This window comes from Acinonyx jubatus, chromosome E1 (assembly GCF_027475565.1).
Source record: "Acinonyx jubatus isolate Ajub_Pintada_27869175 chromosome E1, VMU_Ajub_asm_v1.0, whole genome shotgun sequence".
Classification (NCBI taxonomy): domain Eukaryota; kingdom Metazoa; phylum Chordata; class Mammalia; order Carnivora; family Felidae; genus Acinonyx; species Acinonyx jubatus.
The window spans coordinates 5,465,401-5,491,514 of NC_069397.1; the positions used below are offsets into that span (position 1 = coordinate 5,465,401).

The 26,114-nt window shown below is 48.3% G+C and overlaps 1 protein-coding gene across 2 annotated transcripts in view; it reads left to right on the forward strand.

The window, feature by feature from the left end:
* SHISA6 (shisa family member 6) overlaps nucleotides 1-25,606 on the forward strand; it is a 279,273-nt gene extending 253,667 nt beyond the window's left edge. For both annotated transcript variants that reach the window (XM_027047302.2, XM_053211476.1), the window contains 3 exons: nucleotides 17,094-17,150; nucleotides 20,661-20,813; nucleotides 22,534-25,606. In XM_027047302.2, coding sequence (XP_026903103.2) covers nucleotides 17,094-17,150; nucleotides 20,661-20,813; nucleotides 22,534-23,081 — 758 coding nt within the window. In that variant the 3' untranslated portion in view covers nucleotides 23,082-25,606. The remainder of the gene's footprint in view (nucleotides 1-17,093; nucleotides 17,151-20,660; nucleotides 20,814-22,533) is intronic.
* Nucleotides 25,607-26,114: the final 508 nt, after the last annotated feature.

A 26,114-nucleotide genomic window follows, 5' to 3' on the forward strand; every position in this document is an offset into this window, starting at 1 on the left:
CAGGAATCGTATGAGATTTTCTCCCAAGTATTAGCCAATTGTGACCAGTTTGTAAATCCAAAGAACTGAGATCCCCCTTGGAGCTCAGTCCTGCAGAAGGGTCCATATTTGTACGTTGCAGTCAAATGGCAGTATAGTGCAGAGCTCAAGACCACTGTGTTTGGAGTCCCCACGTGTGAATTTGAATCCAAGTTGAGCCACTTACTTGCTGTGTGATCTTGGGCCACTCGGTATCATCTATAAAATATGAATGACTGGGGAGCCTGGGTGGCTCAGTCGGTTAAGCGTCCAGCTTCAGCTCAGGTCATGATCTCACCGCTCATGAGTTCGAGCCCCACATCGGAATCTGTGCTGACAGCTCAGAGTCTGGAGCCCGCTTCGGATTCTGTGTCTCCCTGTCTCTCTACCCCTCCCCCACTCATGCTCTATCTCTCTCCCTCCCTCTCTCAAAAATAAATAAACATAAAAAAGTGATTAAAATGTGAATGACCTCGTAGGATTTCTGTGAGGTTTCAGTGACATGATACTTGTAAATTACTTAGCACAGTAAGTGTATGACAGAACACATGGTAAGTGACAGGGAAAAAGTGACAGTCTTTGCCCAGACACAGAAAAATTCCATTTATGCTGGGGGTAGCAATGCACATGGTTACTCAGGCCAGACGCCAAGTTCAGAGTGTCCTCAATTGGTATTGTAATGTAAAGAACAAATGCGAAAGTTACAAATGGACCCAGATCTCACACACACACACACACACACACACACACACACACACATTCACTTCTCAAAGAAAAATGTGATACTATGTCAGATACACTCATAGCTCATAGTAGTTACGGGATGGACATGGATCCTCTGGTAACCTACTTTATTCATTTGGGATATTTTGGGGTTTCCCAAAAGACTGCATGCCCTCCAAATATCAATCGTCTTTCCATTCCACTTATTCTAACTGGAGTCGCCTTTTGCGATATTGAGCTACTGTGTGTCACCCAGGAGATGGGTTGGGTGCCCAGATCAAGCTGTATTGTAGGGCGATTGTAGGATGGGGTGCCTGTGGGTGGGGGTGAGGAGAGTCTGGAATTTGCCATAGACTTTCACCACACCCCCCTTGCTGAGGGAACCTCAAAGGTCCCACCTGACGTGCCAGCTTGGCCAAAGCCATCCCACCATCTTCCATTTCCACTTCATTTTACACCTGGCACTCTTACCCCATACTGCTCCCAGGGCATTCCAAGGTTGATTTTCCATGGGTATGATTTTTTTTAATGTGTATTCATTTATTTGGGGAGGACGGGGAAGAGCAGAGAGAGAGGGAGAGAGAGGATTCCCAAGCAGGCTCCACGCTGTCAGCGCAGAGCCTGACGCAGGGCTAGATCCCACGAACCGCGAGATCATGACCTGAGCCCACATCAAGAGTCCAAGAGGAGGACGCTTAACTGGCTGAGCCACCCAAGCGCCCCTCCGGGCATTTGATTTAAATAGCTCTCAGGGATTTGCTTGGGTCCTTACTGCCAGGAGGAGGATGAGTCCCCTGGAAGGAACAGAAGCCCTGGTAAATCCTCCTTTGGTGGTGATTACAATAACCCTCTAGCAGAACAAACACAGCCCTGGTGCCTCAGGGCTCACGGGAGCCCCAGCTGTCCTGAAAAAGTGGATCACAGCAGGTGGCAGGCAGCTGTCCCAGGGAAACCTCAAGTTTGTCTTTGTAAGTGAATCTGGCAGAGGACACGTTGTTTTCCTGTGCAGGCATGACAACCCAGGGCAGACTGGAAGATTAAAGTCCTTGGCAGCAGTGGGGAAACAGAGCAGACCCACTGGGGAGGCGCTTACACAAAGCCAGACTCCCAGGGGTACGGCCCAGGGGACCTTGAGTCTGAGCCTCTAACGTAAGAGAAGACCGAGTCATAGAGAGGGAGCGGGAAATGGACTGGAGCACAGAATGGAGGACCTCACAGTGTCACGGGCGCGAACCAGTCACCTTGGGAGGAGTCGGCCTCCTAACGCCAGGAATCACAGATTTCTTCATTCCACCAAGACGGAAAGGGTGGTGTCACAGTAGAAGGTCAACGAATCCTCACGAAGCAGTGAAAGCGTGGGCTGGCTCTGAGGTGGGGAAGGAGGGGGGGCCTTACTCCTCCACACACACTTACACTCAGACGCATCTAAAATATTACAACCCACAAGCCTGGCTACGGGCCCAGAAAATCTGCCACTCTGGGCACGAAGAGGGTGAAGAATAAGAAACTAGAAAGTGGGACAGGCAATCAAGTATCATCACCATGGCCTCTTGCCCATTTCTTCTGCCTCGAGACTTCAGTCATTTACTCATTCATTCATCATTCAAAAACTTGTCCCAGCGCCTCCAAGGAGCCCAGCCCGGGGAGTATTTCGTCAAGGTAAACACGAAAGAAGTGTGATTGATCTCCACCTCCAGAAACGTTCCATGTATTCGTTCATAGTTGGGGACAAGTGCCTCACAGGCAAAAGTGTTGAATCATCTCCGAAAGAGCGAAGGAAAGAGAGAGACAGAGGCAGAAAGGCAAGATTATGTGTGATTAGGCACCGAAGGCAAAGGGTGGTGGTAAATAAATGATCAGTTATCAGAAGGGCAAGGACATCCCTGTGCACTGGAGGGCCTGGGAATGACTTTATGAAGACGAAGCTGGGAGTTTTCTCTTCAAGGACTGGAAGGGGTTGAGGGGGAAGTAAGAAGGAGAGCAATCCAGGTGGAAGATGTTCCTGAGCAAAGCACTGAGGTGGTGCTGGGCGTTGGGGGCGGCAGAGGGGAGCCAGTCCCTACAAGGTGCTGGTGTTTTGGGTGAGACGAAGGAATCCTAGACCACGTGCAGCTCTGAAAATGCAGTGACATTGACAGAGGATGGTCTTGATTCCGGCTGCAGAAGTATTGTCCAGGATGCTTTTGAAGCGTTGATTCCTGGAGCTGGTCTCTCAGATCCCCTAAATCATAATTCAGGGGCTGGGGGAAGGTCCCAGAAGTTTTTAAGGAGTTCCTCAGGTGATTGTTCAGTCCACTCATTCAAAAATCTTTGGCCTTAGGCATCTAAGTTTTAAACCTATCGGTAATTTGTAGTATTTGCAAGCTAATGGCTAGGATGAAATTAGAATTTAAGAAAGACCAATCTGAAGGTGCCTGGGGGGCTCAGTTGGTTGGGTGTCTGCCTCTTGATTTCGGCTCAGGTCATGGTCTCATGGTTCATGAGATCGGGCCCTGCATTGGGTTCTGCGCTGACAGCATGGAGCCTGCTTAGGATTTTCTCTCTCTCTCTCTCTCTCTCTCTCTCTCCCTCTCTCTCTCTCCCTGTCTCTCAAAATAAATAAACATTTTTTTAACTAAAAAAAAAAGAGAGAAAGAGAGAGAGAGTAATGTGGCTGGAGTGTCCAAGAGCAGAGACTGGAGGCAGGGAGGAACTCAGGAGGTTATCATGGCAATTCCAGAACGTGGTGATGGCACCTAAGACTTGAGAATCTAGAACCAATATGCATATTACCCCTTTGTTTTGTCTCATGCTCCCCATTGATGGAGGCATCGTTTATGTCTTCGGGTATTGTCTCCCACAACCTTCCTGGGACTCACTGTGACAGAAATTGCTTGTGCTGTATCTGTCACCAGGGATGTGCAATACCTCATCACTCTTCCCTTTCACCCGCTCCCCTTCCAGACACACACACAAGCAAACACACAGGCACCTAAGGGCATGTGCACACATACCTGCCCGCAGCTCATTGGCCCACAGAGAAGACTGGCCTATTCCCCTGTCGCAGTTAAACCAGACTGCAGTGTGAGGACACTCACTGTCACCTCCGGCACCTTCACGGCTGCAGAGGTGAAGGTGAGCGTTCCGATTCTAAGACACCTGTTAACTGCTGGTGATCCACATGCTCTCAGTGGGCAGAGGTCCCCACCCTGCTTTTCTGCTTCCTTCAAGCAGCCTTGGCACTCAAATGGAAATTGTTTCGTCACTCTATAGATGTGTCAGTGCATTGATCGATGAGTCCTGAGCGCTAATTAATTGTTGTGTTATCCAGCTCCATCCATCAGGAGGTTGGACTCTGCCAAGGCCCAGGACTCCTTGAAGGGAGAGGGGGAGGGGGAGACAGGTAATTGAGGGAGTGGAGATGCGATCCGTTGATAAGTTTAGGGAGAGACAGGACACCAGGTCCAGCTGACTGTATGCGTGTCACCGTGGAGAGGAGCTCCAGGCAAAATCTGGGGACCATTAGCCTTCCTAGTCTTTGTACATCACAACTTCTGCCTTTCTCCCTTCCTTGTCCACACCTACCTGCCCACGCATCCCAAGACTCCATCCATTACCTAGAACACCATCTGCCCAAACTCCCATAGACCACCTTCGGAATGAACCACAGTTAGCATTTGTCAGAGAGAGACAATAAGTCTGCACAGGGCAGTTTTCCGTTTCTCCGCTCGACTCCCCTCCCTACTCAGTCTCCTGGGTGCGCTAACCTTTGCGGATTGCTCCATGGACGATAGTTGGCTCTGGTAAATGGGGAATCCTGGAAAGAGAAAGGAATGGGATGCCTATTTCCTAGGCTACCTCGTGTTACACTCACAGGAGCCTGGCTGTAGCCCTCCACCAAAGAGCAGGGAGCCCTGTCCACACAGCTCCCTCCCCTTTTGGGTTCCAGAAGCCATTTCCTTCTTTCAACACCCAGGCCCAGTTTGAATAAAGCCGCCCCACTCTCACTAGTCCCTGGGCACCGCACTTTTCTTTATGGGCTCCCTACATTCTGCTCACACCTTTGAAAATAGTCCCTTTATTAAAGTCCCCCTAACGTACCCAGTTGGATGTGTGTCTGTTTCCTGTCTGCACCCTAACTGTGTTAGGAGAAAAAAAGAAATTCTCCATGTCAGTTAACTTGACTTCTCATCCCCCTTTCACATGCCTGGTAAATATCCAAGAGGAAAGAAAAATACAGTATGTAGACCCCCAAAGGTTCTTTGATCCAGAGTCACTCTCCACTCTCTCCCCACCCCGAGAATTCAGAGTAAGCATTTCAGGGAAGCCAGATATACACTGAAGGCTAAGTGCAGCTAGTGTAGAGAGGAGCAGAGGCACCAGAAAATGCACAGCTCCTTGGAACCCCCCCGCCCTGGAAAACACAAGAGACTTTGTAAATAACACACAAGCTTTCAGATAATGATGTGCCATGAAAAAACACAGCCTAAGACCTAGTCCCTTCTCTGCCACCAACTTCGTGATGTTGGGCAGGTCACTTCGCTTTGCTGGGCCTCTTTTTCGCACCTGTAAAATGAAGGAGCGATCGGTCGGTTTTAAACATATAAACATGGGAAACTGTTTCCTCAAATGAAATCTTAGGTAGAAGGCCAATATGGAAAACAGATGGGAACCAAGTTGCTCTGGGTGAGGCATGGGTTGGGGGTAGGGGAGGGGGGAGGGGGTGAGCAGTGTTAAGACACCACCCGCTAGACTCTATTCTTAAACAGCGGCCTTGAGGTACCTCCAAAGAGTCCACAAGATTTCCTGGAGCCGGTTTCGGAAACACTGTTCTAGAGGTATACCCTTGAGTGCCTGCTTTGATGTGAACACAAGGTGGTCTTTACGGACAATCATTGTTGCCCCCTCCCTGCCCAGAGGATGTAGAGGGAGGCTTTGAGCTGGCACTTAAGGCAAGGCTGGCAAAAAGCCCCATGTGGAACCTTTCTCTTTGTTTCTGAAAATATGTCCATTTATAGCAGCAAGTAATTCCCTTTGTCCCAGGGTAAAGAAACTTTGAAGCCTATTAGGTGATCCTAGGAAGTGTCTTCTATTCCAAATGACTTTTCCCAGCCGATACTCTGTTAACATGTGCGAGTGAGTATGAAATCTGGACACAGATCTCATTCTCCCTGGATGCAAAATGTTTGGCCCAAAATGCATCGGGGATTTACTGATACCAAAAGGCTTGAAAACACCTTTAAGCTCCCCCGAGACTAAGGACCCAGCCAGACACCCTTTCTTCCTGATCTCCCCCCAGCACCTCTTTGACTGTCACTGAGATCTCCAGGCTACCTGGGAGACTCCCCCAGCCTGGTGGAGAAACAGGGAACTGGGGAGGGTACCTGGGTGAAGCTGGCCAGGGTCCAGTGAGAAGGTTAGCAAATCTGGTCCCCATAAAGTAACTGCAAAGCTGGACAAAATTGATCAAAATAGTCACTTCGGTATTCTGGACAATTCATCAAAAAGCTTGCAACATCAGAGAAGCATTTCGGCTTGAAATGTCCATCAACTGATGAATGGATAAAGAAATTGTGGTTTATATACACAATGGAATACTACTTGGCGATGAGGAAGAATGAAATATGGCCTTTGGTAGCAACGTGCACGGAACTGGAGAGTGTGATGCTAAGTGAAATAAGTCCTACAGAGAAAGACAGAGACCATATACTTTCACTCTTATGTGGATCCTGAGAAACTTAACAGAAGTCCATGGGGGAGGGGAAGAAAAACAAAGAGGTTAGAGAGGGAGGGAACCAAAACATAAGAGACCCTGAGAACAAACTGAGGGTTGACGGGGGGTGGGAGGGAGGGGAGGGTGGGAGATGGGCATTGAGGAGGGCACCTGTGGGGATAAGCACTGGGTGCTGTATGGAAACCAATTTGACAATAAATTTCTTATTAAAAAAAAAAAAAGAAAGCTGCTGCATTTAAGGTCGGAGTAGAGAATTGGTGACATGCTTGGGGCTTCTCCCAGCCTCCCCCCAGATCAGTCAGCATAGAGGTTCTGCCCCGACGGGGCAGGCTGTCAGCACTGATAGCTGCGCTACTGTGTCAGATGACAAGCCTGCCCTCTCAGCACATACAGAGGAAAACCAATGCAATGGATGTGTCACGTCTCATCTGGGGCAATGCAAAGCGGTCATGGTCAGGAAGACCCATTCAAAGTGCTAAAGACACCTGTCAGCCAAGAATTCTGTAATAGCAAAATTAAACTTCTTCTTTTTTTTTTTCAAGTTTATTTGTTTATTTTGAGAGAGACAAAGACAGTGCAAAAATAGGGGAAGGTCAGAGAGAGAGGGAGAGAGAGAGTCCAGGCAGGCTCCACCCCATCAGCACAGAGCCCAATGCGGGGCTCAAACCCACGAGGCCGCGAGATCATGACCTGAGCTGAAACCAAGAGTCAGACGCTTAACCCACTGAGCCACCCAGGTGCCCCAGCAAAATTAACCTTCGGTTTAGTAAAGGTGCAATAAAGACATTCTCAGGTAAGCAAAGACTGATAGCAGTCCAGACTGACAAGAAACTAAAGAAACTTCACAGGCTGAAAACAGAAAAATGTAACACCAGACACTAATTCAAATTCACAGGAAGAAATGAAAACACCAGAAATGATGAATACGTGATTAATTTGAGAAATTCTGTATTTTTTCTCACGTCCTCTCTAACTTTTTAAAAAGACATAAAATTTTATGCATCAATAATTTTAATGCTGATCATGGCATATGATGTATGTATATATACATAAGGAAGGATGTCAGAAACTCTCACTGTCCCTACCTATCGGCAGTTTCTTAAGCATGGGTGCTTATAAGGTTGTTGTATGCTTTTTGGTCAATTTTCAGACCACTGAATAGATAGATAGATGATAGATAGACAGATAAATGGATAGATGAATAGACACATAGATAGGTGGATAGATAGATAAATGTATGGATAGATAGATGATAGATAAATAGATAAATGGACAGTTGGATGAATAGATACATAGATAGAATGGATAGATAGATAGATAAATGGATAGATGAATAGATAGATAGATAGATAGATAGATAGATAGGTGGATAGATAAATGTATGGATAGATAGATGATAGATAGATAAATGGACAGATAGATGAATAGATAGATAAATGTATGGATAGATAGATGATAGATAGATAAATGGACAGATAGATGAATAGATAGATAAATGGATGGATGGATAGATGATAGATAGATAGATAGATAGATATAATATATATGACAACAACAGTATAATGGAGGGAGGTTCATTGGAACAATATTGGGGCAAAGTTTCCATATGCTACCGAAGTAAGTTAGTTCTGAAGATTGTAATAAATGAAGGTGCACATTGTAATCCCCAGAGCAATCCCTAAGAAAATAACTTTTAAAATATAGTCAAGTTGTCAAAGGAATTGAAATAGACATGTCATGTTCATGGATTGAAAGACGCACTAGAGTGAGCATAGGAGTTCTCCCAAAATAATATACAGACTTAACAAAACTCCTATCAACATCCTCACAAAAGTCTTTGTAGGTATAGCCTATATTATTATAAAATTTTTATGGGAAGGTAAAGGAACTAGACTAGCGAAAATAATTTTTAAAAGGAAAAATAAACTGGGAGGGATCAGTCTACTCCATTTCAAGAAATAGATAGCTACATTGATCAAGACCATTGGTAGGGGCGCCTGGGTGGTTCAGTCGGTGAAGCGTCCGACTTCAGCTCAGGTCATGATCTAGAGGTTCGTGAGTTCAAGCCCTGAATCGGGCTCTGTGCTGATTGATGGCTCAGAGCTTGGAGCTTGCTTCAGATTCTGTGTCTCCCTTTTTCTCTGCCCCCCCACCAAACTCACACTCTGTCTTTTTCTCTCTCAGAAATAAACATTAAATTTTTTTTTAAAAAAGACTGTATTCATAGGGAATATAGTCAATGGTATTGTAGTAGTGTTATGTGGTGAGAGATGACAGCTACACTTACAGTGAGCACAGCACAATATATAGTAATGTCAAATTACTATGTCGTACACCTGAAATTAATGTAACATTATGTTCAACTATGCTTCAATAAAAAAAAAAAGACTGTTCCCGAAAAATTTTTTTTAGTATTGGCAGAGAAAGGACATGTAGATCAATGGAACAGAAGAGAAACCTCAGAAATAGCTTCAAACAAATATATCCAACTGGTTTTTTTTTTTACAAATACATAAAATCATTTTAATAGAGGAAAGAAAGCCTTTTCAAGAAATGATGCTAAAGTAACTGGACATGAGTAAGCAGAAAAGAAAGAAAGAAAAAAATAAAGAAAGAGAGAGAGAAAGGAAAGAAGAAAAAGAAAACAAAAATCCTCAACTTAAATCTAAGTCTCATACTTTGTATAAAAATTATCTTAAAATGGATTATGGACTTAAATATAAGACATAAAACATATAAGGGGACAAAGAAGAAAATTGAAAATCTTCGGGACCTAGGGCTTGGAAAAGAGTTTTATATTTGGCACCAAAAGCACAATCTATAAAATAAAAAACTGAAGGGCACCCGGGTGGTTCAGTTGGTTGAGTATCTGACTTCAGCTCAGGTCATGATCTTGTGGTTCGTGAGTTCAAGCCCAACATCATGTTCTCTGCTGTCAGCCTGTCAGCTCAGAGCCTGCTTTAGATCCTCTGTCCCCCTCTCTGATCCTCTCCCCCACTTGTGCTCTCCCAAAAATAAGTAAATATTTAAAAGAAAAGAAAAAAATTGATAAATTGGGCTTCATCAAAATTAAAAATTTTGTTCCGCAAAAGACTCTGTTAAAAGGATGAGAAGGCAAGCTACAGTCTGGGAGGAAATATTTAGAAACCATATATCTTACAAGTAACTATTATCTAGGCTATAAAAAGAACTCTCGACATTCAATAGGAAAAATGCAAACAATCTGATTCGGAAGTGGGCAAAAGTAATCAAGAGACATTTCACTGAAGAAGATATACAGATGAAAAATAAGTACATGAAAAGATGTTTAACATCATTAGCCATTAGGGAACTGCAAATTATAGCCACAGTGAGATATTACTACATAACTACCAGAGCTAACTAAAAATGTCTAAAATAAAAAATAATGACAACACCAAATGCTCACGAAGATGTGGAGAAACTGGATGACTCATTCGTTGCTGGTGGGAATGTAAAATGGTACAGCCACTCCAGAAGACAGTTTGGCAGATTCCTTAAAAGATTAAACATATAACAATCACATAATCCAATGCTTAGGAGCAAAATCCTAAGCATTTATCCTAGAAAATGAAGACACGTTGACACACAAAAACCTGCACATGAATGTTCATAGCAGCTGTAAATCAGAATATCACAAAACTGAGAACAGTCCAGCTGTCCTTCCAAAAAATGAATAGATTGTGTTACACTTAGATCATGGAATATTTACTGCTCGGCAATAAAAAGTAATTAACTATTGATACATGCAACAACCTGGTGCATCTCCAGTGAATTATGCTTGATGAAAGAATCCAATCCAAAGAGGTTATATACTGTATGATTCCACTTGCATAACATTCTTGAGATCATAAAAGTATAGAAATGATGGACAGGCTAATGGTGGCCAGAGGTTAATGAAGGAGTGGGTGCAGGAAGGAAATGGGTGTGGCTATAAAAGGGGCACAGGAAGACTCCAACTAGCAGTGGATATGTTCTATACTTTGACTGCATTAATGTCAATATTCTGGTTATGATATAGTCTGTAGTTTTGTAAAGTGTTACCTAACTGGGGGAGCTGGCTAAAGGGTACACAAGATAACTATATTCTTTCTTTGAGTTGCACGTGACCCTACAATGAAAACAAATTTTTTTTCATCGTGGAAAATAATACAATAAAGGCAACATTCATTTTGCTTATCAATCTGCTATCGGGGCAGGGCTCCGTGGGTATAGCTTGTCTCTGCTCTGCCTGTTTCAGCTTGGGCACCTGGAAGGCTGGGGGGCTGGGATCATCTGAAGTCTTCCTCACTCACATGTCTGCCAGTTGATGTTGGTTGTTGACAGATATCTTAACTGGAGCTGCCAGCCCGTACCTGTAGCCTTATAGCCTTTGCAGGTGGCCTGGACTTCCTTACAGCATGGCGGCTGGGATCCAAGGTTGAGTGTGCTTCAAGAGAGCCAGCTGAAAGCCAGATGAACGTCTGCAACCTAGCAAATGTGGAAGTTATACAGTATTCTTTCTGTTGGCAAAATGTTCACTGAGGCAGTCAAAAGTCCCTCCAGTTTCAAGGAGATGGAGAAGATATTCCCTGTAATGTTTTGGGAGAGCATGTGGGACTAGAACTATAAGTATGGTTGTTTTTGTAAACTATAATGTGCCACAGTCTCTAAAGGCTGACTCCCTTCCAAATCTACAAGACTGCCCGTAGCGACGTAGTTTACATGCCATGGGCCCAACCATGCAGAGAGACCAAACCTCTCTTATAATGATTCCTAATTTCTGGAAAAGGAGCTCTACTGGGCCCAGGCTGAGTCAGGTATTCACACCTGGTCAAATCAACCATGACCTAGAGTCTGGGCTGAGAGAAGGAGAGTAGGATCATGTTACATACAACTAGAGCCAGGAGGTGGGGGGGAGGGGAGCACAATAGAAGGGAGCACAGCTTTCTGAGTGGGAAGACTTGCTTCTAGTGATCGAGGCAACCCAGAAAATGCCAGAGCACAGAAGGTAGATTTTCTTTTTTAAAAACCATGCTGTCAAGAGACAGAGCATAAAACAACATGACACAGAAAGGTTAGATGTAAAAGGATAGGCAAAGTTTATCAGGCAAATGCAAACAAAAGGAAAGCTGGGTTGGCAATATAAATACCAGATCAAGAGGACTTAAAGACAAAAAAAAAGCATTAAATAGGACAGAAGGGGTTATTTGGTGTTGATAAAGAGGACGGCTGCAAAGAAGACATGAGCACCATGAGCCTTTTTGTGCTGAATAATGTAGCTACGAAATACAGAAAGCCAATTCTATAACAAATACCAAGAGAAAATGACAGGAACAAATTAGTGGGAGACCTTAATACACGTCCCTCAGTCCTTGACGGGATAAATAGGCAGTGAAGGAACTTGGATAGGACAGAACTGAATAATGTATTTCATGGGTCTGATTTAATAGATCTATGTCAATTTTGTACTCTCCAAAAAGAAAATATACCTCTTCTCTAAGTACTCATGAAACATTTATCAAAATCAATCCTGTAGTAGCCCACAAAGGAAATCTCAATAAATTCCCCAAAGCAGAAAGTGTACAGGCCATGTTCTCTGACCACAATACAGTAAGACAGAAAATTAACAGCCAAAGCGCAAACCAACACACCTGAACACTTTGAAACGTAACAACTCTACTAAACCCTACTCTACTAAAGAATTCTTGGGGCGCCTGGGTGGCTCAGTCAGTTAAGCGTCCGACTTCGGCTCAGGTCATGATCTCGTGGTTGTGGGCTCAAGGCCCGTGTTAGGCCCTATGCAGCTCAGAGCCTGGTGCCTGCTTCGGATTCTGTGTCTCCCTCTCTCTCTGCCCTTCCCCCATTCACACTCTGTCTCTCTCTCCTTCAAAAATAAATAAACAGGGGCGCCTGGGTGGCTCAGTTGGTTAAGTGTCCGACTTCGGCTCAGGTCACGATCTCGCGGTCCGTGGGTTCGAGCCCCTTGTTGGGCTCTGGGCTGATGGCTCAGAGCCTGGAGCCTGCTTCCGATTCTGTGTCTACGCTCTCTCTGCCCCTCCCCCGTTCATGCTCTGTCTCTCTCTGTCTCAAAAATAAATTTTAAAAAAAGTTAAAAAAATAAAAATAAATAAATAAACATAAAAAAAAAAAAGAATTCTTGGGTCAGAGGGAAAACCAGGGTTGCAATTACGGATCATTTAGGATGTTGCAACTGTAAGAACACTGTGTATTGACACTCACAAGAAGGTGCCAGAGACTAAATTGGTGCGAAAGACCTCAGATTATTAGCAGAAAAGAGGAAACGTAAATGAACTAAAGATTTGAGCCCAGAAATGAGAAAGCAAAAGCAAAACCAAACAAACCAAAGAAAATTAGGAGGCAGAGACGAACAAATCCAAAAGCATAAAATAATGATTTGAAGACAAAAAAAAAAAAAAGAATTGATACGTATAAGGGATAGTTATTGGAAAGAGAAGAAGAAGAAGAAGAAGAAGAAGAAGAAGAAGAAGAAGAAGAAGAAGAAATGGCTGATCTAGAAAACATTAGCACAGAAAATTAAGAGTAAGAAGAGGGCTGGGATTTCATAAATAGATGGATGATTTTTTTTTTTTTGAGGAATGGTATAGTGTTAAGCTAATAGAGTTAAAAATGTCTAATGGGTATGTTTAAGAAAAATAGGAATTACAAGTTAAATTTAGAGTTAGAAAACTGAACTAATACGTAAGGAAAATGTTGCCAACTGTGAGAAGCTGCGTGCATAATGGTTAACATGCCAACTCACCTGGGCATGTTACATCCCAGACTTCACCTGTTAAGCCAATTATTCAACCTCTCCAAACCTCAGTTTTCCTAATTCTAAGCTGGTGATTATAACCAATGTCCATCTACCAAATTTGTTGTTGTGCAGTCAACGACATGGTGAGTCAACCTCATGCTGTGGTCGTAACAGAAAAGCTCCCCAGAGACACCGGAAATTTCTATTACTGCGTTCCTTCAAACTTCCTAAGAAGAGGTAGCTCATGTGCTGTATTAATAGTTTCAGGGCACACAGAAAAGTGGGATGCTATTCATCCAGCTTTTACAAAATCATTTATCTTGATGAACACACTTGATATATTAGCACAAAAAAAAGATAGACTCTCTTTGTGAATATATAGGAATTGAATAAAATATATGCCAGTGGAATCCAGTGTTGTAATGGAAGAATACTGCCAAAATCAAATAAGGAAATTCCCGGGAAGAGACAAATGGCTCCGTATGAGGAAATCTATCAGTCCACTTTATCACGTGGCCAGGCAGTTGGCAGTATGTTGACCTAGAAAGACTGCTTTTTATTATTCGCCTAAGGAAATAAGACATGATTGAAGACCAGTGTTCGAGGTTGCTTGCTGGAACGTTATTGAACTTTTAAACAATCTAAATATACAATAACAGGGGAATGCTTAACCATATCTGTTAAATAAACATATTAAATAAACTACAGACATACATATACTGTATTCTATAGAATTACTATTGTGAAACCATATGAAATATTTTGAGGAATATTTCAAAACCTGAAAATATATTCAAGGGGCACCTGGCTGGCTCAGTTGGTGGAGCCTGCGACTTTTGATCTCGGGGTTGAGAATTCGAGCACCATGTTGTGTGTAGAGATTACTTAAACACAAAACCTTAAGGGGTGGCTGGGTGGCTCAGTTGGTTAAGCATCCAACTTCAGCTCAGGTCACGATCTCATGGTTTGTGAGTTTAAGCCCTGCGTTAGGCTCTGTGCTGACAGTTTGGAGCCCTGTTTCAGATTGTGTGTGTCTCTCTCTCTGCCCCTCCCCTGCTCACGTTCTGTCTCTCTCTCAAAAATAAATAAACATTAAAAAATAAAATTAAAAAATAAAATAAAATAAAGTCAAAAAAATCTTAAAAAAAGAAAATATATTCAAGCATGTTGTCCATTAAGTATCAAGGAAACAGATTAAAAGTAGTGTGTATAGCAAGCTAACGTATGTGGAAACTATCCATATTTACCTGTATGTGTCTACGTACATATGCATATGAGCAGTTAGGTTTCTTCCTTTTCTTTGCTACTATAAAGATGCCACAATGAATAACCTCACACATTTGTTGTTTTGCACAAATGTGAGGATCAAATCATTGTATTTTTCTCCATTTTAAGAGTCGAAATCCTATTCTCCCCAAAATGAAAAATGCACAAGGTAATTCCTTATAATATTTGTGTGTGTGTGTGTGTGTGTGTGTGTGTGTGTGTAAACACACACAGTAATTTAAAGGGGGCAGAGAAACAAAAGGAAATATAACAAAGTGCCATGATGGTTACTTTAAGACAGTTTTAATTTTCGTCTTCATACTTTAAATGTCTTTTCTTGATGCCAATGTAGGAAAAAAATGAGTGTCAGCAAAACATTTGAAGTGAGATTCAAACAAAAGGAAACACGTTGATCTTGTAAACAAAATATCTAAATTCAAGACACTTATCCTGCTTGCAAACTCATCTGTAAAGAAACACAGGGACTGCTTCGAATGAGATGTTTAAGGAGTTTTTGACAGAGTCTGGAAATTGGTAGGCCAATAATATATATTCCGATCAAAATCATTATGAAGATTAGTATTTTAAGAATATATGCGACCATGTTTAGCACAGAGTGCAGAGCACAATTGGTGACCAGGAATTGTTAACTGAACCTAAATCGATCCCCCTTTCCTCAGTGCTACCTAAACTCTGAGATGTAAGATTAAGAGTGTTTCTCTGTAACTGCCACTGTCTACCATTGGAACTGGGTTCTTCCATTTTTTTGTAGCTGTCTCTTTGAGGTTGCCATACTGCCTAAAAGCAAATATACCAAAAAAACCCCCAAAAAACCCATAAAGCAATGAAACTTTTTTTTTTGCTTGCCTCTGGAGGACAAGCAAAAAAAAAGAAAAAAAAAATCTATCCATTATCTCCCTTCCTGGATTCTCTCCTCTTGCTTAAATCCACATCCAGTGCAAAATTGATTCAACCTTTTGCAAATGGTTTTTTTCCCCTGGATATAACTTAATATTCTGTCTTGGGAGGGAAGAATATCTTTATGTGAGAAAGTCTGGCTTGTTGCCCAAACCCACACCCCCACTGGATAGTTGTCCATGACTATTTAAAGAGTCTGGACTGAACCAAAGGAAAAATGTCATGACTCCATTCATATGGGAAATTTTGTCTAGTAGGAGTACCCAGGATGATTTGTCTTGGAAATGGCCAGAGACTAGAGCTAAGAGAAATCTGGACAAAAAGATATATTATAGGCCTGGATTTACGGGGTGACTGTAAGAACAGGATTTGGGGAACTCACCGGTTATGGAGGATGAAGGGAGGGAAATGGTGGACCATGACTGGAGCTTTACATTCAAGCCCATGGAACATTAGTGCCATGGACAGACAGAAGCTTGACCATGGGAGGATAAAGCAATGAGATGATGAGCTAACTTTGGGACATCATAGTTTGGGCTAAGGGCAGGAATTTCAAGGCCATGTCCACAAGCAATTTAAAATCGAACCCTCCACACCAGACAGACCTCAAATGAGAGGTGTAAATTTGAGAACTATCAGTCTGGGTAAGAAGGTAGAGCCTTCATGAAACACTAGTATGTTGAGAATACAAGAGGAAAAGCTATCTGGTGAGAATGCTTTATAGTGAGCAACCAAAGACTATGATGCCAACAGTAGAAAAGATGGCTCCAATAGCAAGATAGAAGGACACAGACACAGATCTTCTAGCCCCAAGAGGATGGCATGGCTGTAATCCATGGTTTAGATAAACTAGAGCAAAGGCTATGTGCCCCCTTTCCCCCTTGCTTTAGTTAAAATTAGATGCAAAAATACAATGTTGAGTTGAAGCAATAACACAGGGATGAAGTGTGTTTTCATGGCAAAACCACACTGTCATTGGGTCTAAGAAGACCTCAGATTGCCTTGAACTCTGGGCTTTGGCAACTGTGACTCCATTAACTTTGTGACTTGTTCAATCGATGTGGACTTTTGAAATGTTGGGCTGTGTCATTTCTAGGCAGGACAGAGCCTAGAACGCAGGGTTCCTGATCCCAAGCTGACAGTTTCCGTCAGCTTGCCCCATCTCAGGATGCACCCAGGCACCTGTGTATAAAGACTCAAGACAAATCAAAGCCCCATAAAGGTGCAACCACCTTAAGTTAGGGCATCCCCTTCCTGGCTAATGATGCCCTACAATCCCCCTCCCCCCAAAAAGGTCTACTTCCCCTGGCCAGTCCCCCACCCCATATATGTCTACTTGTCAAGTGCCCCTTAGTCTCTATCCTTCTCTTCCACCCACCTCCACCCCAACAAACCTCTGTTGCGGTCAGCCAGATCCACAGATGTGGGCGGGTCTCCATGGTGACAGAGGAAGCCCTGATGCAGGAGGAGAGGGACACAAACAGCAGAGGAAGGCTCTTTGCACCTAATACACTGCCTTCTGCCCTTCATATTTCCAGGGCATTAGAGGGCCCAGGCCTGTAAGGGGGGTTTCCTTTGGCTCAGAGAAGCACATTAGACGTCAAGAGAGGCGCCGCTATGTGGGAGAGACAATGGAGTGCCTGAACTCTTCTTTAAAAATCTCTTTTCTATGATTTCCAGGTGATCGTCAGTATAACCATCCGATTTTAAGCAGTGCTACCCAGACCCCTACACATGGTGAGAGATGGCTGTGAGCATTCCGTGTTCCGTCCCCATCCCCAGGGGCTCCATCTTGACTCCTGATTCCCATCAGGCATCAGACATATGGTCATGACTCACTGGAGCTCAGGAGGTGTAAGGAGCCCACAGTGGCTCAGTCCCACTCTTAGACCATTGTCTCCCAGTGTTCTGTCTCAGAAACCAGAGTGATCTTCTGCCACGGAAGGGAAGGAGGGAGACCCTTTCCTAACCCATTCTCGTGAGCACGCTAGATCACTTCTTGGAGTCATAAATTCCATATGTCCAGAGCAAAGAGCGAGCACGCCTTTGCCCAAGTCTACATGCGGTACCATTGACTAATGGCATGCGACTTGGCATAAACTCCACCAGTCCTCCCCAAACCACTTAAGATTTGATAACACACTCAAGACCAACCCGGGTGACCCGAGCGTTAGCCTCCTGACAGGGGAAGAAGGTGAAGGTTGGAGAGCACAGGAGGGTGGGCATAGCGCCAGAGGTTTACAAAACCCACGTGCCCCTCTTATAACATCCTCCTGATCACAACTCAACACCTAGCACTGCAGAGTAAAACTATTTTTGGTACCCGCTCCAAACTTGGTAGAACATAAGACAGCCATGGAAATTATGAACCATCAGTCATTTTGCTGTCTTTGCTCTGAAGGAGTGAAAACATCATTAAAGTTTAGTGAGAGAGAAACTCAAAACAAAGATAAATTATGTGGCTCACTTGGCAGAGAGACTGACAACCCTCTTGTGAGACTGTGCTCTGCTTCTGCATTGAGGTGTTGAGCATTATAATTAGGAAGACAGAAGTGGACTATTTTGATGTCCCCCTCTAGTGCTGGGCTCCTAGTGGAAATACGTGATGAAAGCTAGTTTAATAAGATGTTTAAGGTTGCAGGGACCAGGGGAAACCAGAACTGAAAGAAATTGGAGAGATCAGTGAGGAAGCGGCAGCTACCAGTGGTGATGTGGACAGTGGGAAAAGAAAGAAGGGCTCAGATATAAAATATTTTGGAGAAAGGATCGAGAAAACTTAGTGACGGGGCGAATATGGTTGACGAGAGTCAACAGTGAGTAAAAATGGTGAGCCGTGATCATTGAGAAGGATGGGGGTTCTTAGTAAGGCAATCTAAGGAGTCAAGAAAGCAAGCCAGTGTGCGGAGGAGAGGAAGCTGTTGATGGTGAATTTGGATCTGGACATCTAAAGCTAGAGACCAGAGGAGACTCAAAAAGGATTCAGCAGGCAGCTAGAAATGCAGACATGAAGCGTGGAGGGAGGTTACAGCTGAAGATGTAAGTAAGCGACGCTTTGGAGGCAGGAACCGATGCCCTGCGAGTGGGGGCAATCTGTGCAAGAAGGCTGAAAGAGAAAAGCAGGAGGCAGAAGCAGAGAGCCTGGGGGGGGGGGGGGGATGCCCACGGTGATGAGGCAGCAGCAGGAAGAGGAGCCCGAAAAGGCGAGCGAGGAGTGCTCTGCTCACTCCTGAACATTCTGAAAGGCTTGTTCTCCAGAAGGAGCTAATACCTCCTGGGTGCAGAAGGAGCCATCCATCCCTCCTCTTCCTCTCTTCTTTTTCCACCTGCTGCTGGGGCATGAGGGTAGGCGAGACCCGGTCTCTGCCCCGTGAGCCGCTCACAGCCTGGGGGAGGCAAGGTTTCCTCCGCGTCTCTTCGTTGGGGGCTACGCTTTCCCCAGGAGCTGGCAGCGAGACTATTAAGAGGGAAGGTGGACTGTGTCGACTTGATTAACCAGAGAGCATTAACTGGGTCCTTATTTTGGACCAAGCACGGTGAAGTCATCAGCCAAATGGGAAAGCAAGGTGTCTACCGTTAAGGATATTCCAGTCTTTGGAGATCCCCAAGAGCAGATCAAGTCAAATGATTAGAGACCACATAGACACGGAAATGCGTGGCATTGTCTAGGAAAGCGGCAACAGGGGCTTGAGGACCGGATGTCACAGGGGGCTGAAAAGACGTGACGTGGCTGGAGCGGAGAGTCTTGAGCGAGGAGCCAATCTGGGCACAGGACGAGTAAGGAAGGACATTGCAATAGGAGAGAGAGGCTGAGCAAGGGGGCAGGGGTGATCATGGTGGAGGCCGAGGGCGAGGAAGAGCTGGCCTTGGCTCAGCAGCATGAATTGGAGGACAGAGCGGGGTGGGTAGGAGCACCCAGAAGTGTTGCATTTGGAAGTGGGTGAGCTGAGCAATGCCCTCGGTGGCAGGATGATACCAACAGGCAGAGGGACGCTCCTTCTTTCTCCAGCATCACTGGAAGTGAAGCAGTAGGAGCAAAGGACTGGTGGCTGTCACCCAGCTCCGGAGAGCACTGCTCCCAGCTTCCTGGCGTCTGTCCCGATCCATGCCAGGGAGGCTCTTTCGGTACAGCATGTTCTGATCTCTCGGGGACGTAGAGCGTCCCTCACCCCCTCACATATGTACCGAGCTGGCATGAATGCCAGCTCATTGGCTGGGCTCCCTTGGCTCCACCCCCAGCGTTTAGGGGTACCAGTGAAGGCAGGAAGGATAGAGAAGCTGGGAGTTCCCTGTAGTGAGGCTGCCCTTGGACCAAGCCTGGCACGTCTTCTCTTCGTCCCCCGGTCCATAGAATTCCTGACTTCTGGAGTTCGGCACTCTCTCTGCCAAGAGGCGTGGGGAGCCGCAGCCTGGCCCTTCTCTGGGTGCCCCAAACCAAAGAGTATGGAGGGACAATGAGAGAGCCACCTGCCCACCTCATGTCGGGGAAGGGCACCACTCTTTCCACTGTTGATTTCTTGCTAAGGCTCAGAAAGTCAGTCAAGCACCAAGACATGCCTGCCTGCTCCCTTCCTGCCCAACCACCCCCCTCCCCCACACCCGCATCTTCTCTCTCCCCCCAACCCCTGTGCTCTTCCTAACGTGGCCCCCAGAACTTTTGGGGAAGGAACTGGAGGAGGAGGGAGTGGCTTCGTAGGTGGCCTGTCAGGGGCGGGGTTTGGGGAGGCCCGAGGCGGAAGGGGGGACCTGAGGGCTGGCATTGAGGGACGGAATAACATCATGGGCAGCGTGGGATGGAGTCTCAGTGAACCTGGGTCCTGGACCCTGTCCTGTGAGTACGTGGACGAGACCACCGTCACCCCACCTATTTCCAACGGAGATTTTTCCCCCCTGGGCCTGAGAGCTGTTAGGGACAGGACAGAACTTTCACACAATTTTAGGACCGCCCTCAGCTCCATCAGGCTTACGTTGTCGTCAGAAAGCACAGCGGCGCGCAGGGAGAAGGAGTCTGTCATTCAAAGAGGGACAGGCCACCAGCACGGCCCGCGGCGGCTCAAACAGCACTTGTCCCTAGCCTTCGAGGCAACTGGAACTGAGCATGGGGGAAACCAAGTCACCAGCACCACCCACGTTCTAGTACAGGGGGGCCAGGAAAGCAGGATAGGGAGTGAGAGCTAGAACTCGGATCCTCCCCTCCTGCCGGCCCATCGTCCTCGCCAATGCGACGCGCCCCACCCCCTTCTTTTGCAGAAAAGCCACGGATGAACAACATCCTGACGTCGGCCACGGAGCCCTATGACCTCTCCTTCTCCCGCTCCTTCCAGAACTTGGCCCACCTGCCCCCATCCTATGAGTCTGCGGTGAAGACCCACCCCAGCAGGTACTCATCCCTGAAGCGGCTAAGTAAGTACCATTACCTCGCGTTTGGGGTCTGCTCCGGGGCCTTTGCGACACCTTCCTGCGCTTCCCTCTCTTGCCCTACACCGGAGGGGACGGGTGTGGAGTTTCAAGAATAAAGAGTAAGGTGTAGCCTGGGAAGAGCGGACAGGAAGCCCCTTGTGTCTGTTCGCTATGGCCTGGATCCGTGTCCCCATAGATAGGGTGGAGGCCATGGAATCATCAGACCCACGTTCCCGTGGGAGGCAGCGCCACGGACGAGTTGAACCGCAAGAGAAAGCCTTCCCCCAGCCTCACCCAGCACCCGCCATCTTCAAACCACGCTTCCTCATGCTCTACCTTACCTTAGAGTGGAGGCTACCGGTGCCAGAGCCTTGTGTGAGACCCTTCCCAGAGACCCGGCTTTGGAAGGGCCCAGAAACCAGCTCCCTCTCTAACCCGGCCAACGCTGTCTTGAGAACCCGAGCCTCCCCTCTCCCATGCACACACCCCGTTTCCTCGCGGAGCGCCCTTCCTCCGGTGGTCCCAGCTCTGCCATTTGAGTCTGGGAGGGGATCTGAACATAGATGGGCTTAAGACCCATGAAGACCCATTACAATGTCAACAAGGTACATGGAGAGGCCAACAAGAAGAGGAGAGGTCTTCTTTCCTAGCTTTCTGACCCTTGGACCTCCTGCCTCCATGCCCTCATGGGTCTGTTTTCATAACCATCCAGCTGTGGGGACGAGTCTTTACTTGACGTTCTGGGGTAACCTGCCCTGACGGAGTCCATCCCGTGGGTCCACATCAGCCACCTCCGCGGTGAGCTTCTACGGCTAGAAGCGGGGGTCCCTGATGATCCGAGGGCTCCATGAACGGCGGGGAAGAGGGAGGCAGGACCTACCCGTCCGTGACTCTCTGGGAAACCCGGGGAGCAGTCAGAATTGCCACATTCTGCAGAGATTTAGAAAACCGCAGGACGCCTCATTCCTGAAATTCGGGCCAAAGCAGGCTCGCGTGTGTCCTGGGTACACTCAAGGGTGTAGCAGTCAGTGTGAGCGTGGGAGGGCCTCCCGGATGGAGGGAAACGGATGGAGCGCTGAGCGAGGTCCAAATATAGGACTGCCTTGGCCATGTTGTGGGCACAGGCGACGTGGGTGTAGGCTTGATTCTGGGCGTGTGTGGGACCGGGGGCGGGTGCTGGTTTCCTGTGGGCTGGCTGTCACCGCAGGGGGGTGTTACTATGTTCCTAAGTTACCAGCTAAGCATTTTCACGAGTGCCTCTTGGTCGGAGCGTCTCGCACTTCACTATAGCGGGAGTCTGGTTCCGCAACCCGGCTTCCCTGGAGAGAGGCTCTGAACTTCCTCAGAAGGCCGCCAACTGGCTCCCGGGGGTTTCTGCAAGACCTGGTCTCTCTCAGGACCACGGTGTGGTCGAAGCGGGATTTCAGGGGCTTGGCTGTGCCATCAACTGTGCCTTGAGCCCCCTGGGGACCTCGAGGGAGCCCGTCCACCCTTGGAGACTCAAGGTGGTCCCAGACCAGAGGCATCAGCATTGCCTGGGAGCCGGGTGGAGACGCAGACTCTCGGGTCCAGCCCAGGCCAGGAGGTCTGAACCAGAACCTACGTCTAACAAGACCCTGGGGACTGGTTTGCACTCCTCCACCCGTCTGGGCTGTGCTGTCACACTGTCACCCCAGCTGACTCCTCTCTCTCTCTCTCTCTCTCTCTCTGTCTCTCTCCCCAGCTGACAAAGAGGCTGACGAATATTACATGAGGCGGCGGCATCTGCCTGACCTGGCCGCCCGCGGCACCCTCCCCCTCAACGTCATCCAGATGTCCCAGAAGCCCTTACCGCGGGAGCGGCCCCGCCGGCCCATCCGGGCCATGTCACAGGACAGGGTTCTGTCCCCAGAGCGGGGCCTGCCCGACGACTTGGGCTTGCCCTATGACCGCATCCTGTCCGACGAGCAGCTGCTCTCCACGGAGCGCCTGCACTCCCAGGACCCGCTGCTGTCCCCGGAGCGGACGGCCTTCCCCGAGCAGTCCCTGTCGCGGGCCCTCTCGCACACGGACGTCTTTGCGTCCACGCCCGTGCTGGACCGCTACCGCATGACCAAGATGCACTCCCATCCCAGTGCCTCCAATAACTCCTACGCCACCCTGGGCCAGAGCCAGACGGCCGCCAGGCGCCAGGCCTTCGCCTCCCGCAGACACAACACGGTGGAGCAGTTGCACTACATCCCGGGCCACCACACCTGCTACACGGCCAGCAAGACGGAAGTGACCGTGTGACTGGCCGGGCGGGGCGGGGCGGGGCGGGGCCGGGAGCGGAGCCCCTAGCCGCGTGTGGCCGCCCTGCCTTGTCCCCTCTGCGGGAGGTGGGGGCGGGCCGCCTCTGCCCAGAAAGCCATACGCCGGGAGACACGGCCCCGGTGGCCTGGCCAGGCACGCTCACACCTGGGATCTAGAGCGATCTCTCTCACTCTTCCAGAAGCATCCAGGGGAGTGAGGGGAGGGGCTAGGCCCCAGCCCCGCCTCCCCCCCCCCCCCACTAACTCCCTTCAGCCCCATGTCCCGCCCCCCCTGCAGGTTCTGTCGGCCGAGAGACCCTGGCCTGACCTTGGTCCCAAGCCCCCCATCCCCCGGGTTTGGACTGGCCAGCAGGTGCAGTCAACGGGCTGACCAAATAGGCTACTTGGTCTCATTCATTTCCCTTCGACCGCATCACAGAAATCTTCTAGTGCCTACAAACTGTCTGCTTGCTCTCTCAGAGCCGGGGAGCTGCTGTCTCCATAAGCACAATAACGTTGTCTTCTGCCTGCTGGAACTCTCTGGTCCCCACCGAGTGGCCCTTCCCCCTGCCCTGCACCCCTCCCCCAAGCCCCGGGATAGGGAGGGGTTCCCTTTCTTCAGCTGCCTCCCCCGTTGTGGGGAAACCCCCCCCCCCACCCAGTTCTAGCTGGTTGCCCCACCTGCAGCCCCCGCCCCCCACCGACCCCCTCCTCGGGCTCTAGGCGTGTGGCCCCCGAGCTCTCTGGGGCTTTGCTGGAGCCCACCCAGAGGAAAGTCACAATGGGGTACAGGGACTTTGGGGGGTATCCTCCCCATCAACCCATGTCCACCCTTCCTCCAGGCCTCTAGGTCTGAACTATGGCCCCACACTCAGGCCTGCCTTCCCCTCCTTTGCTCTGCTCCCCAGAGGCCTCTCTGCCCGTGACCAGAGAGCAGAAGGTGGGGAGAGCCACTGTGATGCCCCGGGGCCTCAGGGGCTCGCCATCCCCATCGTCCCGGGCTCTGCCTGTCTCCCACCGCGCAGGCTGAGGCAGAGGCCTCTAGAGAGGGTGGCTTGGCCCCCAGTGTTGGAGGACCCCAGGCAGTGGCCTTGAACCGTGCCCACCCCTCTCTCCCCACCACTGCCCACCCACTTGGCCCCTTCTCTGTTCAGTGCTCCTTCTCCCTGCCCCCTCCCCACTCCCCCTGCCCCCTCCCCACTCCCCCTGCCCTTCCATTTCTCTCTCCTGGCTGTTGCTGCTTCAGACCAGTGCCTCTTCTGGCTCAAAGCAACAGAGACCCATTGGCAAATGCAGACAATGCTACTCCAGGGCTCTGGGTCTGGGGGTTAACTGGGCAGCTCCCCACCCCTCCCCTGCAGGGGGCACTCGGGCACCAGGCGGACCCAGGCCTTCAGCTCTATTGGGGGACTGGCCCCTGCCAGCCCATCTCAGCCCTTTCTCTGCCTCCAACGTGGGCAGTGGGCAGGGTGTAACAGCCTCCTGGAGAGTGAACCGTGAACTAAGCAGCATCCAACTCCTGAAGACCAGAGCCTGGGGGGAGAGAAGGGTCTCCCCCATTCTCAGGGCCAGGGCACTTCCTTGGGCTGGGGCGCGGGGAATCAGCCCCAGACTGGCAGGTGAAGGTATGATACAAAAATATACGACTGTCGCCACACTCAGACTCCAAAAGCAATGACCTTAAACTGGGGTTTTAGGTTCCCCCAGTTCTGCATACAACATGTATGGTCCTTTAACACGGGGGTCGGGCAGGAAGAACCCCCCCCCCCCAGCGTCAGCCCTTGGAATTTTTAATCTCACCACGTCTACGATCCACCGAAAACTCAATCGACTGAGTCCTTTTACTTATTTCAAGAATTCCAAAGCTCTTGTCTCCCCCTCAAGGCTCATCATGAGGGGATTAAGGCTGGAGGTGGTGAACACAGCTCTCAGCTTCCCCACTGGGGGAGCATCACTGAGACTGTGAGGCTGTGAGGACAGGGATCACTCTCTGCTTTCCTCCCCTACAAACACATAAACCTTCTCAAGGGGCTGGTCCCCAAGGTTTTATGAGCGTTTGCTCCGGAAGGCAAGGCTAAGAGGGCTGGGGGGAGGAAGCCAATCTAAACGGAGCAGTAGGGCACTCCCAGAGACGAGAGTGTACCTCTCACAGCTGGTCCCCCTAAACCCACTGTCCTCTAATCCAGCCTCCCCTCTAAGGCTGCCTGCTGGTGCGGAGGGGAAAGGGTGAACATCCCCTCGCCAGGTGTCTGCACACATACACACGCCGAACCAGAAACCTGATCTCATCCCGGGTCAGAAGCATCTTGGCACTGAGTTCTGCAGCCGTCAGCATGATGCTTCTCCCCTGCCCTGTCTGTCTGCCTGTCTGTCTCAGGGGTTGTTTGATAGGTTGATTCCAAAGCATTTCTCATTCCAGCCTTATTGCTGTCTGGTTCAAAACCTCTGCTGTCAGTCAGATCAGAAAATCCTATCTAACGCTTACTTTATTTACATTATTCTTCTGCTTCTCACTTGGGTCAGGAAGGAAGGGAGGAAGGAAAGAAAGAAAGAAGGAAGGAGTGGAGGGAGGAAGGAAGAAAGGAAAGGAGGGAGGGAGGGCAGGAGGAAGGAAGGAAGGAAGGAAGGAGGGAGGGAGAAAGAGAGAAGTCTACAAACTTGCTCCAATTCGGGCCCTCATTTAAAAATCCATAAAATTATGTCTCCACTGGGATACAGAAACATCTCATTTATTCAACTGCCCATCCACGTTTGCAGAACAAGCAAAGCCACATGACCAGGCAAGCTCACATAACAGGTAAGAGAAGGTTCTGGGCTGGAACCCAGATAGATACCCTGACTGCCAGCCCCACCAGGCTGGTGGCCACTAGCACCACTAGGCATAGAAGGGCCATCCGTCCCCGTGGTGAAAGCCCTCCTTTCCCAGCAAGGGCAGCTCAGAGCCCTCAACTTCCTTCTGCTTGTTGTGGTCTCTGTGTGTGTCTCCATTGCTCCGGTGGGAATGGATGGGGCTCTGCGTAGGCTCTCTCCTGCC